This window comes from Pristiophorus japonicus, chromosome 3, assembly GCF_044704955.1.
Source record: "Pristiophorus japonicus isolate sPriJap1 chromosome 3, sPriJap1.hap1, whole genome shotgun sequence".
Taxonomy (NCBI): Eukaryota; Metazoa; Chordata; class Chondrichthyes; family Pristiophoridae; genus Pristiophorus; species Pristiophorus japonicus.
Genome location: NC_091979.1, coordinates 86,167,464 through 86,181,656, shown reverse-complemented (window position 1 = coordinate 86,181,656; position 14,193 = coordinate 86,167,464). Strand labels below are relative to the sequence as shown.

At 42.3% G+C, this 14,193-nt stretch overlaps 1 protein-coding gene across 2 annotated transcripts in view; it reads left to right on the top strand.

Moving 5' to 3' along the window:
* The window catches only part of ttc21b (tetratricopeptide repeat domain 21B), a 181,668-nt gene that overhangs the window by 30,147 nt on the left and 137,328 nt on the right, over positions 1–14,193 (top strand). For both annotated transcript variants that reach the window (XM_070875514.1, XM_070875515.1), the window contains exons 6-10: positions 1,042–1,199; positions 8,222–8,306; positions 8,962–9,060; positions 11,248–11,440; positions 13,689–13,786. In XM_070875514.1, coding sequence (XP_070731615.1) covers positions 1,042–1,199; positions 8,222–8,306; positions 8,962–9,060; positions 11,248–11,440; positions 13,689–13,786 — 633 coding nt within the window. The remainder of the gene's footprint in view (positions 1–1,041; positions 1,200–8,221; positions 8,307–8,961; positions 9,061–11,247; positions 11,441–13,688; positions 13,787–14,193) is intronic.

Below are 14,193 nucleotides of genomic sequence, written 5' to 3'. Positions count from 1 at the left end.
TCTCTTGCTCAGCAGCACGAATAGCTGCAGAATTCTCCCTGGCTGAAGCACTTTCACACAGGTAGGAAGATGGTTTATTTAATCTTTTCTTGGCTTATAAATGTTTATTCAGGTTGGATTTATTTGTATAATATTTGTAGAAGTATAAATAAGGATTTATTGTTGAATTTAATGAGTTCCCTTCCCCCCACCTCGTTCCGGGCGCCTAATTTGTAACCTGCGCCTGATTTTTTAATGTTTTTTCAGTTCTACAAAAATCTTCACTGGCGCCATTCTACTTTAGTTTGGAGTACATTTTCACTGTGGAAACTTTCAAATCAGGCGTCAGTGGCCGGACATGCCCCCTTTTGAAGAAAAAATTCTGTTCTAAACTAGAACTGTTCTACCAAACTAGAACTGTTCTACCTAACTAGAACTGCAGAAAAAAAAATGTGGAGAATTGCGATTTCTAAAATAGTCCGTTCTCCACCAGTTGCTCCTAAAAATCAGGCGCGAATCATGTGGAAACTTGGGCCCATTGAGGTAGATTATCCTTCCACTTAAATTAATGGAAGCACAGTTGACTGTGGTATCCTCCCTGCCTGATTTTCCTTTCTATTGAGCTCAGGCAATGCTATATGTACTAAAGATGATAATGACTTCATAGTGCCAACTGACAAGGTGGGAAGGTATTGGGTCATGTATCAACCAAAATGCATTTTCTATCCTGGAAATGAATTGACTCAGTTGCAGCAGTTTCTAGTCTTTTCTAAATAGCTATGTTTTGATGCTACCTTTAAGCAGTTTGGATTACAAGTTGAAAGATTTTCTCTGCGCTAGGTGTAATGAAATCAAAAACCTGTTCTTTATAAATGCATTTACAACCTCGCTACACCTATTGCACAGAGGAAATTTTCAGCCAATATTATACCATAGGATTAGATGAAGAAAGTTCTTCAGTCCAGCTGATTCTATCCTCTTAAAATTAGAATACAATTAAGGTATGTAGATATTGTATTTGCTCAAGTATTAGTTCCAGAATATTCTTTTTCTTCATAATAGGCACAGTATCTTGAGATGCGTCAGAACTACTCCGGAGCTTTGGAAATGGTAAACCAGATAATAGTTCATTTTCCTGGCTTCCTGCCTGCTTTTGTGAAGAAGATAGAGCTTCAACTAGCCCTGCAGGATTGGGAACAGACAATTGAGACAGTACACAGGTAATATAAACAAGCTTGATTATGAGTGGATGATTAGGACTGTTACAGTGGGCCAGAATGTAGTATTGGAGCTGCGTGTCACATAACTTGCTTACAAACAAAAAATAAATCTCAGACTGCACTTGTGTTGCAGCTGCTAGTCTCAGATCAGTATAAGAACATAAGAAATAGGAACAGGAGTAGGCCATACGGCCCCTCGAGCCTGCTCCGCCATTCAATAAGATCATGGCTGATCTGATCATGGACTCAGCTCCACTTCCTCTCCCGCTCCCCATAACCCCTTATCCCCTTATCGTATTGAGAAACTGTCTATTTCTGTCTTAAATTTATTCAATGTCCCTGCTTCCACAACTCTCTGAGGCAGTGAATTCCACAGATTTACAACCCTCTGAGAAGAAATTCCTCCTCATCTCTGTTTTAAATGGGCAGCCCCTTATTCTAAGATCATGCCCTCTAGTTCTAGTCTCCCCCATCAGTGGAAACATCCTCTCTGCATCCAACTTGTCAAGCCCCCTCATAATCTTATACGTTTTGATAAGATTACCCCTCATTCTTCTGAATTCCAATGAGTAGAGGCCCAACCTACTCAACCTTTCCTCATAAGTCCCCGGAATCAACCTAGTGAACCTTCTCTGAACTGCCTCCAAAGCAAGTATATCCTTTCGTAAATATGGAAACCAAAACTGCACACATTATTCCAGATGTTGGCCTCACCAATACCTTGTATAGCTGTCACAAGACTTCACTGCTTTTATACTCCATCCCCTTTGCAATAAAGGCCAAGATTCCATTGGCCTTCCTGATCACTTGCTGTACCTGCATACTATCCTTTTGTGTTTCATGCACAAGTACCCCCAGGTCCCGCTGTACTGTGGCACTTTGCAATCTTTCTCCATTTAAATAATAACTTGCTCCTTGATTTTTTTTCTGCCAAAGTGCATGACCTCACACTTTCCAACATTATACTCCATCTGCCAAATTTTTGCCCACTCACTTAGCCTGTCTATGTCCTTTTGCAGATTTTTTGTGTCCTCCTCACACGTTGCTTTTCCTCCCATGTTTGTATCGTCAACAAACTTGCTGCATTATACTCAGTCCCTTCTTCCAAGTCGTTAATGTAGATTGTAAATAGTTGGGGTCCGAGCACTGACCCCTGCGGCACCCCACTAGTTACTGGCTGCCAACCAGAGAATGAACCATTTATCCCGACTCTATTTTCTGTTGGTTAGCCAATCCTCTATCCATGCTAATATATTACCCCCGACCCTGCGAACTTTTATCTTGTGCAGTAACCTTTTATGTGGCACCTTGTCAAATGCCTTCTGGAAGTTCAAATACACCACATCCACTGGTTCCCCTTTATCCACCCTGTTCATTACATCCTCAAAGAACTCCAGCAAATTTGTCAAACATGACTTCCCCTTCATAAATCCATGCTGACTCTGCCTGACCGAATTTTGCTTATCCAAATGTCCTGCTACTGCTTCTTTAATAAAGCACTCCAACATTTTCCCAACCGCAGCAGTTAGGCAAACTGGTCTATAGTTTCCTGCTTTTTGTCTGCCCCCTTTTTTAATAGAGGCGTTACATTTGCAGTTTTCCAATCTGCTGGGACCTTCCCAGAATCCAGGGAATTTTGGTAAATTACAACCAATGCATCCACAATCCCTGCCGCTACTTCTCAAGACCCTAGGATGTAAGCCATCAGGTCCACGGGATTTATCTGCCTTTAGTCCCATTATCTTACTGAGTACCACCTCCTTGGTGATTGTGTTAAGTTCCTCCCCCCCCCCCCATAGCTCCTTGACTATCTGCTGTTGGAATATTGTTAGTGTCCTCTACCGTAAACATTGATACAAAATATTTGTTCAGAGTTTCTGCCATCTCCATGTTCCCCGTTACTAGTTCCCTGGCCCTGTCCTCTAAGGGACCAACATTTACTTTAGCCACTCTTTTCCTTTTTATATACCTATAGAAACTCTTGCTATCTGTTTTTATATTTTGTGCTAGTTTACTGTCATAGTCTATCTTCGCTTTCTTAATCATTTTTTTAGTCGTTCTTTGCTGGCTTTTAAAAGCTTCCCAGTCTTCTGTCCTCCTACTAGTTCTGGCCACTTTGTATGCCCTTGTTTTTAATTGGATACCATCCTTTATTTGTTTAGTTAGCCATATCTTTTCTCTTACACCCTTTCCTCCTCACTGGAATATATTTTTCTTGAGAGTTGTGAAATATCTCCTTAAATGTACACCACGACATTTTAATCTGTTTTCCCAATCCACGTTACCCAATTCTGCCCTCAAAGCTTCATAGTCTCCTGGTTAGGGATCCAACTTTCTCACCTTCCATCTGAATTTGAAATTTAATCATGCTATGATCACTCATTCCGAGGGGATCCTTTACTAGGAGATTGTTTATTAATCCTGTCTCAGATCTAAGATTGCCTGCCCCCTGGTTGGTTCCGTTACATACTGCTCAAGGAACCCGTCCCTTACGCACTCTATGATCTCCTCCTCAAAGCTACCCTGACAAATTTGATTTGTCCAATCAATATGGAGGTTAAAATCACCCATGATTGTTGCTGTTCCCTTTTTACAAGCCCCCACTATTTCCTGGTTTATGCTCCGACCAACAGAGTTGCTACTTTTAGGGGGCCTATAGACTATGCCCACCAGTGATTTTTTTTTTCCCCCCTTATTGTTCCTTATCTCCACCCAAACTGTTTCAACACCCTTATAGTTTGAGCCAATATCATTTCTTACTATTGAAGTGATTCCATCCTTTCTCCATAGAGCTACCCCACCTCCTTTTCCTTTCTGTCTGTCCTTCCGGATTGTCAAGCACCCCTGATTATTTAATTCCCAGTCCTGGTCACCTTGCAACCACATCTCTGTACTGGCTATCAGATCATACCCATTTGTCTCAATTTATGCTGTCAACTCATCTGTTTTGTTACAAATGCTATGTGCATTTAGACAAAGTGCCTTAGTTTTTTTTAACCTTTTTTCCTGCTTGTTTCCTCTCTCCTTCAAACTCACTTTTTCTTTAGTTTTGCTTTCTAATTCCAGCTTTGCTCCCCTCCCTACTGAATCTATTTTCAGGTTCCCATCACCCTGCCAAGCTAGTTTAAACCCTCCCCAACAGCACTAGCAAACCCCCCTGCGAGGATATTGGTTCCGGCTCTGTTAAGGTGCAACCCGTCCGGCTTGTACACCTCCCCAGAAGCGATCCCAATGTCTCGGGAAACTAAAGCCCTCCCGCCTGAACCATCTCTCCAGCCACGTATTCATCTGCTTATCCTCCTATTTCTGCACTCACTAGCTCGTGGCACTGGGAGTAATCCAGAGATTACTACCTTTTTGAGGTCCTGCTTTTTAATCTCTCTCCTAGCTCCCTAAACTCTGCTTGCAGGCCCTCATCTCTCTTCCTACCTATGTCATTGGTACCGATGTGGAGCACGATCTCTGTTTATTCACCCTCTCCCCCCAGAATGGCCTGCAGCCACTCAGTGACATCCTTATCCCTGGCACCAGGGAGGCAACATACCATCCTGGAGTCACGTCTGCAGCCGCAGAAATGCCTGTCTGCTCCCCTGACTAGCGAATCCCCTACCACTATAGCTCTTCCATTCTTTTTCCTCCCCTACTGTGCAGCTGAGCCATCCGCGGTGCTGTGGGCTTGGCTCTGGCTGCACTCCCCAGAGCCACCATTACCCCCACCGGTACTCAGAACAGAGTGCCGGTTGGAGAGTGAGATGGATTTGGGGGACTTTTGCACTACCTGCCCAGTCCTCCTCTTCTGTCTGGCGGTCACCCACTCCCTCTCTGCCTGCACACTCTTAAGCTGTGGGGTGACCGCCTCTAGAAACGTGCTATCCATGTTGCTCTCAGTCTCACGGATGCACCGCAGTGACTCCAGCTGCCGCTCAAGTTCCAAAACACGGAGCTCGAGTTGGTGCAGCTGGAGACACCTCGTGCACACGTGGTCGCCCGGCTGCACGAAGCGTCCGGGACTTCCCACGTGCCACAGGATGTGCAATCCACGGGAATGAGCTGCCCTGCCATCCCTCTAGCAACAAAAATAAACTCTTAAACCTTAGCACAACACACCAGCTGCTACTCAGCAAACAGACAATTTAATTAACTGGCTCTCTTTAGATAATAAAGATCAGATATATTTACCTCCAGATCCTACTTGCAACAATGCCAAAGGTTTCCTGCAGAAAAGAAAAATACTCACCAATCCACCAGCCAATCACTTACCCGCTTGGCTGTGACGTCACACTTCGATTTCCATTTTTTTTACTTTTGATCCTGCACCTGTTGGCTGCTCCCGATCTCCACGCCCTTTTTATGGGCCTCGACCTCCCGTTGCTGTGTTGCTCCTCCCGATCTCCACGCCCTTTTTATTGGCTCCGACCTCCCGTTGTTGTGTTGCTCCTCCTGATAGCCACGCCCTTTTTATGGGCCTCGACCTCCTGTTGCTGTGATATCTGTGGAATGTCATCACAGGAGTTTTGTGCATGCACCCAGTGCAGATTTTTAAAGTTAACAATATACAACTATTTTCTAACATTATAGACAGAGAAACATAGAAAATAGGTGCAGGAGTAGGCCATTCGGCCCTTTGAGCCTGCACCGCCATTCAATGAGTTCATGGCTGAACATGCAACTTCAGTACCCCATTCCTGCTTTCTCGCCATATCCCTTGATCCCCCTAGTAGTAAGGACTACATCTAATTTCTTTTTGAATATATTTAGTGAATTGGCCTCAACAACTTTCTGTGGTAGAGAATTATAAACATGAATATGTAGGTTTGCATAGTGCCCAAAAAGACCGAAGGATGTGGATTCACACAGAGATAAAGTTCTAATGCTCCTGATTGAAGCTCAGATGGGTGTGAAAATGCTTTCAGTAAAGCAACCATGAAGGGGGCAGTATAACACTGTCTAACTTTTAATATGCTCAGGATTTAGAATCAGATTTGGACCTGACTCCAGACATATGCTACCATTATCAAAGCACATCCAAAGCTGCTTTGCATGGGGGGAAAAAATTGGCAGTTTAACTGCATCCTTAATGAGTTTGTCCACTTTACTGCAGACTCTAATTTTTAAAGGTAAGCAGAACCATGATAGAATTATACACGAAATCTGCCAGGATAGCAGTATTTCAGTTTTAATTTCCAACTTTCAGTTCCAAGGAAACCTCCTGCTGATTACCCCTTCCCCTCATTAATTGATGGATCCGTACCCCTCTATGTTGAATAATACTTGGAGAAAGCACTGAGGGAAGGAAGCAAGGGCACCAATTGTATTCTTGGAGGGGAACATCAATTTCTATCAAGAGCAGCTCAGTAGCACCACCAGTATCTGAATTGGCCAAACCCTGAAGGACATAGCTGCCAGACTGGGCCTGCATCAGGTGGTGAAGAAGCAATCTATTTGACCTTGTCCTCACTAATCTACCCGTTGCCAGTATGTCTGTCCATGAAACAATTGGCAGCAGTGTGGGACAGACTAAGGACAGATCTAGCAGTCCAAAACTGGGCATCCATGAAGCATTATCGGCCATAAGCAGCAAAATTATATACCACCACAATCTGTAACCTCATGGTCAGTCCATCCTTCACTACAACACCAGGCTACCTGCATATTAAATATAAAAGGCAACAGAAAATAGATCGAGCTTAAGCCACAATCAACAGATTAAAACTCAGTAACCTTGTCACATCCAGTCGAGATCAGTGGTCGGCAACCAGCAGGAAGAAGAAACTCTATTTGCAGTTGTGGCAGAGCCCAACACACGAGCGCAAGAGACAAGTCTGAAATATTTTCAAAACATTTTGGGCTCAAAAATGTCGAGGGCAGTCTCACTCCGCCATCTCCCGAAGTCCCCACCATTATAAATATCGATGTTCAGCCAATTCTGCTTGCACCACATGACATTAAGAAATGGCTGAGTGCATTTTGTCACAGCTTGGCCCTGACAACATCCTGGCTGTAGTACTGAAAACTTGTGCATTGGAGTTAGCAGCTTCACTAGCCAAGCTATTCCAATGCAGCTATGACACTGGCATCTGTGTGACAACGTGGAAAATTGCTCAGAACCTGGCCAATTATTGCCCCATATTCCAATAATCGGGAGAGTGATGGGTAATGTCACCAACAGTGCCATCAAGCAACACTTGATTCTTAATAATCTGCTTGCGGACACCAGAACCGTTCAGTTGCAGACCTCGTCACAGCCTTGATTGAGACCGACACACGATCTGAATGCCAGAGGAAAGGTTAGAGTAGCTGCCTTCGGCGTTGAGGCAGCATTTGATCGTTGGCACCAAGGAGCCCTAGCAAAACTGAAATCGATGGGAGTCTAAGTTTAAAAACTCTCCAGTGGTTGTCATCATACCTGAAAGATGCTATGGTTATAGGAGGCCAATCATTACAATCTCAGGATATCTCTGCAGGAGATCCTTAAGAAAGTGTCCTCAACCCAACCATCTTTAGTTGCTTGATCAATGACCTTCTCTGTATAATAGGATCACGGGTGGGGTTGTTGACTGGTGATTCTACAGTGTTCAGCTCCATCGTACAACATACTCCATAACCCGAGAACAAATATTAAACAAAATTAATTGGAAAGCACAACATAGGAAATGTTATTGCCCTCCCATGTGCACTTTATTTTCAGTGATTAAAAACACGTGCATGTCGTGAATATGATTACCTTACCATTTAAGTTATTTCCAATGTATTAACATTTTCACTGCTACAAGAAAATAGAAATTGGCTTGTGGTAACATAACATTATACATTTTGTGATGTAGAGCATTAAACAATGTAATTCCTTAAATGCTAAAGCAAATTTCAAACACACATTCTCCACAAGCAAAGTTTAGTACATGTGAGTTTTTCAATAAATAGAATGCATTTAATCTATCTGGTACAATTTAGAGATTAAGATTCCATTCATTTGATTATAATTTAGTACTGTAGTTTTAAATTTATTCTAAAATCTATCACAGACTCTTGCAAAAAGACAGCCATAATTCTGAAGCACTGAGAATGCTGGCCCTCCATTCATTATGCAGAGAGGGAAATATTAAGGAGGTAAGAAAAAAGTTATAATGAAACACCAGTTAATAAGTGTTCCATTATTTATGTCATCACTGATCAGTTTCAGCCATGGTCAGTAGCGTAACCTGGTAAGTTTTTCTTAAATCTAATTCATGTGCATCACTTGTGACAACATTCAAAGATGATGATTTCAGATTTCAGCCTCCTTCAACAAATCTTTCATGAGATATTAAGATGTAAATAATACCTACTCTGTGCAATATAAAATCATGTACTAGTTAGTAGTATTCACTTACTGTATCAGAATCTAAATTTTCTGTGGCAATTTATGAATGAAATGAAGATCAATTTTGGAACTCTAAGTGGGAGATGTACTAGATGCTCTGTTATGAATAAGAATGATGGGGTTATCCAACATGCATCTTCAACGCAAAATGAAAATTTACAGCAGTTTCAAGACAACTGACAATAATATCATCTATATTAAGGGCCTATGATAGCGCATATCCTATTACCAATTTTTTTAGTGTGAGGAGAGCAAAGGTAATTGAAACAACATTTACATAAGAACATAACATAAGAATCTATTCAAGTTTCACAACTAATAGTACAGAAATAAAGATTTGTCAAGTAGGACCATTCTTGACCTGTGAATTGGAACTCAAATTAGTTATTGACATCTTTCCAGGCTGGCACTCGACTTGGTGATCTGATCAGTGTACTGGACCGTTTTGAACCCCACAATCCCGATCTTTTCTATAAAATGGCGTTGGCTTTCAGTCGGATGGTAAGTTTGTTGATATTTTCAAATAAACATGTTTTTCTCCGATGGCTTGGGCAATTTGATCCAGTGAATAACTGAGCTGTAAAAACCACGAAGGGTTCAAGTTTGATCCTAGTCTGTGCTGCGTAAGCTAAGCTCTGCCTCTGGAGCCTTGGGTTAGGGAGTGGGATGTTGGGGAAGGTTCTCACTCTTGACTGATACCCAGCAAGTTCTCATGGAAGTGTGTGTGAATATTGGATGTGGAAAAGATCAGGCTCTGCTATAATGCCCTTCATGGTTAGATAGCTCAGTGACACTGTTGACACCCAGATATGAATATTCCAACCTCGTGGGTTGGTACTGGAGGGCATCTGGCATTGGTGGCACCATATTCCAGCAAGTAATCAACACCTTGAGGAATTGGATAAAATTAGCAGGTGATGAGGGTAGGAGTAAAAAAACGTACGAGATTAGAATTTTCTTTTTCAAAACAATGGAGCTGACAATTTATGGATTTTCAGGTTCTTAAGTTTAGTACCAACTTATTCAGTCTAATCTTCACCCTTCAAATTAGGTATTTGCTAATTATGCATCCATTGCCTTTTCTGATGATTGAATTTTACTAAAAATGCTACACTTATAAGTAAATCTGCTTATGACACTTTATACAGTCTATGTGGCTCTGAAAGCTTGTGTTGCTGCTTTCTATTAGGTTACCAATAAAATATATGTTCAGCATGAATGCTTATTAATGTAACATCATATTCCAAGACTATTATTGTATCATCTTTAGAAAAATGTTACAGGTACGATAACAATAAGGTGAAGTTGTATGGTTAGATTTTTATCTATTGAACAGCTCTAATTTTAAAGCCAGCAGGATGTGAATCCTGAGGGTGGGGCCAAAGCAGCTGAAAGAAGGGAGTACAATTCAAGATTACAGGACTGATACCAGGCTGGAGGAGGTTATAGAGTCAGGGATGGACTCAGGCTATGGGAGGATTTGAAGATGAGGATGAATAATTTCAATTTAATAAGATAGGGCATAGGAAGCTGGTGTAAGTCAGCAAGGCCAGAGGTGATTAGCTCGGACTTAGTAAGACAGGATATGGGTAGTTTTGTTTTGGACAAGTTGGAGGTTATTGTGGTGCAAGATGGGAGACCAGGAAGGGGGGCATTGAAATAATCGCATCTAGAGATGACAAAAGTTTGGCGCTGGTTTTCAGTGGTAACATGACTGAAATGGGGCAAGCAATGTTATTTAATTGGGATGTGAAGATTAACGCTCAGCTTGGAGTCGAACAGGAACGATGTTTTGGCCAGGTCTGAGTGTTGGTCAGGGTAGGGGAAGGAATCAGCGGCATAGGAGCTAGAAACAACGCTTTCGGTCTTCCCAATGTTGAGTTGGAAGAGATGTGGTTTATCCATGGTTTGATGTCCGACACACAGTCTGACGGCATGGAAGTTCTTGTTTGGTCGATATGGCTGGTGCTGGCTGTCATCACCATATATGTGACAACTGATTGTTACCTATCCGATTAACATTGGGTCCATTCTTTGTTATCTACTTTAATGGTCAAAGCATTGGCCCAGAAATTCCTCCGAGCACAATCCTGTCAATTATATTGGGATTGCACCAGCTGGTGCCCTCTGCTGCTGACCCCGCCGAGTCAATGGGAAGTGGCCTCATTGAAATGCGTGTGCTAATGCTATAACTGCAGCATTGCCTGTAATCACATGCCCTGGGCGGCTGCAAAATTCTGCTTTGGTGTCCAGGCCAAGACCCTGGCCTCCAAAGATATGCTGACCTCCTGCTAGACCAAGATCTTGGGAACTCCCAGAGTAGGGAGTTTCTTTTTTTATTTCAAAATATACTTTATTCATATAAAAATTTGTACAGTACATTCAAAAGCAGTTCAGTACATTTAGCTGCAGTCAGCAAGAGTAGGGAGTTGCTCCCTCCTGTAAAGCCCCGTGGGAACTTTCAGTGCAAACTGGATTCTAGTGTTGATTGGTCCTGGCCCTTCTGTTGCAATCCCACCAGAGTTATGGTGGTGGCGGGCATGCACCAGAAGGGCCAAGGAAGTTTAGCCCCTTTGTGTTTAATTTTGTTTACATGGTTGCCAAAGTAATATAGAAGTTTACCATAGAAAGTATTTGAATTGTAATTTGCTTATTCATACAAATGATCACTCATGTATGTTAACATAGTGCGGAAGGAACCAGATTATCCTTCAGCAGACCTTCACCTTGGTTGAAAGAGCATTCGGCATGTCTTCACGTAATGCAGAGATTGCAAATGAACTTGGCTATCAGATGGTATTACAAGGGAAATTAAAAGAAGCTGTAAGATGGTACAAAACTGCAATGTCACTGGATGAAACTAGTGTCCCTGCATTAACTGGTATGACTCTACTTTTATTTGTATCCTTTGAGGAAATACCTTTTCTATTCCTGCGTGAGGTACAGTGATTGTTAGTAACCTTGGTTTGGGAAAAGAGAAGACCGATATTGTTGAATCCTCTGATGTCATGATGGCTATACAGCTTGTTTCTCTAAGGCCCTGAAAGGAGATTTCAAAATCCATGCCTTTCCAGCAACCAGTTTGCATTCTTCTCCCTTTCTGGTTAGAGACTATCCAGTTCTGGATGAGCAGAAATTTTCTCCAATTGAATATTGGGAAGACCGAAGCCATTGTTTTCGGTCCCCGCCACACATTCTGTTCCCTCTGCCCAACTCCTGTCTGAGGCTGAACCAGATCGTTCGCAACAATGGACCCTGAAATGAGCTTTTGACCACATATCCGCAGCATAACTAAGACCGCATATTTCAACCTCCGTAACATCGCCCGTCTCCGCCTTTGCCTTAGCTCATCCACTGCTGAAGCCCTCATCCATGCCTTTTTTACCTTTCGACTTGACTATTCCAACGCATTCCTGGCTGGCCTCCCACATTCTACCCTACGTAAACTAGAGCTGAGCCAAAACTCGGCTACCCGCGTCCTAACTTGCACCAAATCCCACTCACCCATCACCCCTGTGTTCGCTGACTAACTCCACTGCCGCTACCCAAACAACACCGCTACTGCCACTGCCTCCCTGATTGAATCATTGCTCACTTACGACTATAGCCCTTCATCTCAGTACAGTGGCCCATGTGCCATCTCGCAGATGGCTGTGCAATTGCCAAATTCAAAATTGATTCTCTAAAGAAACAACATAACTACTACCACAAACAACGCAGGAAGGCAGCAGACCTGAGAAGGTTAAAGGTCCAATTCTCAACATCAGCTCGGCAAACTCCCACCACCAGCCAGACATACAGATCCTGAACTCTAACTGCCTGCCTGCCAGCCAAGATCCAGACTTTCTTCAACTGTCACACAACGCCCTGATTTCTTAGGTCACCATGTTCTCCTCCCGCCCTCCCGCCCACCCCCCCCCCCCCCCCCCCCCCGAAAGACCAAGACTTTCTTCGGCCGTTCTTCGCCAGCTACTAGGACATGGACCACTTTCTTTCTTTGACTGTCGCCAGGCCTTAGACTTTTCTTCTATCTTCATCCACTGCTGGATCCCTGATTACTTCTAGCACTCTAGCCACTTCAATCACTTACAGGTTCTGTCCTCTTTTGATCTGGTAGCAAGCACTATATGTTGTTTATCACGCTGATGAACTATTTCATGCACTTAAGTCAGCCTTCTGGTTTCTGCCTCTAAGCCAACGCCACTTTCCATGTCCGTCTCATGCACATTTTGGCTGCTATCTCGATCCCAAGTTCCTTCACCATTTCCTGTCGATCTTCCAATCCTGCTCTGTCCTCTTCCTCTTTCTCATACCACCCCACCGCTGCCCCTCACTCCCCACCCTGCTTTTCTTGGCTCGTTTATCAACATTTGGATGCTGCTGCATCATGTTGCAGCCAGTACTAACCTTACTCTGACCTCACTCGTGTCCCAGAATTGTATTTATCCTAGATGGACATGTTGCATCCCTTTGCCCTAGCCCAAATATCAATGTTAAGTTCACCATGCCTCCTACTACTGGATGTCCCATAGCAGCAATATGCACTCCCTAGTCTCTTCAAAGAGCTTCAATGAATTACTTGAATTAGGATGAGACAGTCGAGTCATTTTTAAGTCTAGAAAGTAAGTCAACTTTTTTAAACTTTGGGAAGGATGCTGCTGCTGTTTATTTCAGAAAACCCTCCCCCCCCCCCAAATTTTACAGTCTGTGACATGAGTTTGAGGAAGCGTTTCATGCTAATCCGTGACATCATTGATTTATATAGCGAGTGATTACTCCGCAAACTTCGAATGGCTTGATCAACATCCTCACCCATCCAAAGTACTCTGGTCTGCTCCAGCACTGGTCTGCTCTTTGTTCCTCATCTTTCAGTCCTCCAAACTTTTCTGTTTTCACCTTTCCTTCCTTCCTCCTTGGTTTCTACTGTTTTTCATCTTCCCTATAAAGCGTTTTGGCACGTTCTGTACTTATGGCTTCCTGTAGAATACAAATTGTTATTTGAATTAATGCAAATATATTGAGAAGTTTGCAATTGATTACCCAAAATGATTTGGCCAATATATATAATTATATGGAAAGCACTTTTTTATGAATAGAAAATTGATTTTGAATGTCTTGTGTAACTCAAGGTATTATAAGATGCCAACTAATTGAGGGACAACTAGAAGATGCAGAGCAACAATTGGAATTTCTCAATGAGATTCAACAATCTATTGGAAAATCTGGGGTAATTACATTTTTGTTCTTGTTACTGTTCATTTGAATTGTAATTAATGTCTTAAATATAACCAACTTTTATTTTACATGCCTATATTCCTGCTATCTAGCATGTGACCTCCTTGATGCATAACTGAGCATCAAACTTTCTGTAATACCTCATGCCCAAGCAGCATGGTAACCTTCCAAGGCTACTTTCCATCTGAATCTCGAAGCCAACCAATTACTCATCTTTATTATAAACAATTTTTATGCAAATATTATGTCTTGTGATTTGGAACACGTTAAATGTTTAACCCTTTGAAGATTACAGTAACATTTCAATTGCATCAATAAAATGCAAATATTTTATTGTTAATACCAGATATAAATGTATGATTAACTGCTTATTTTTTTATTCCTTTTTAGAACAAGTAA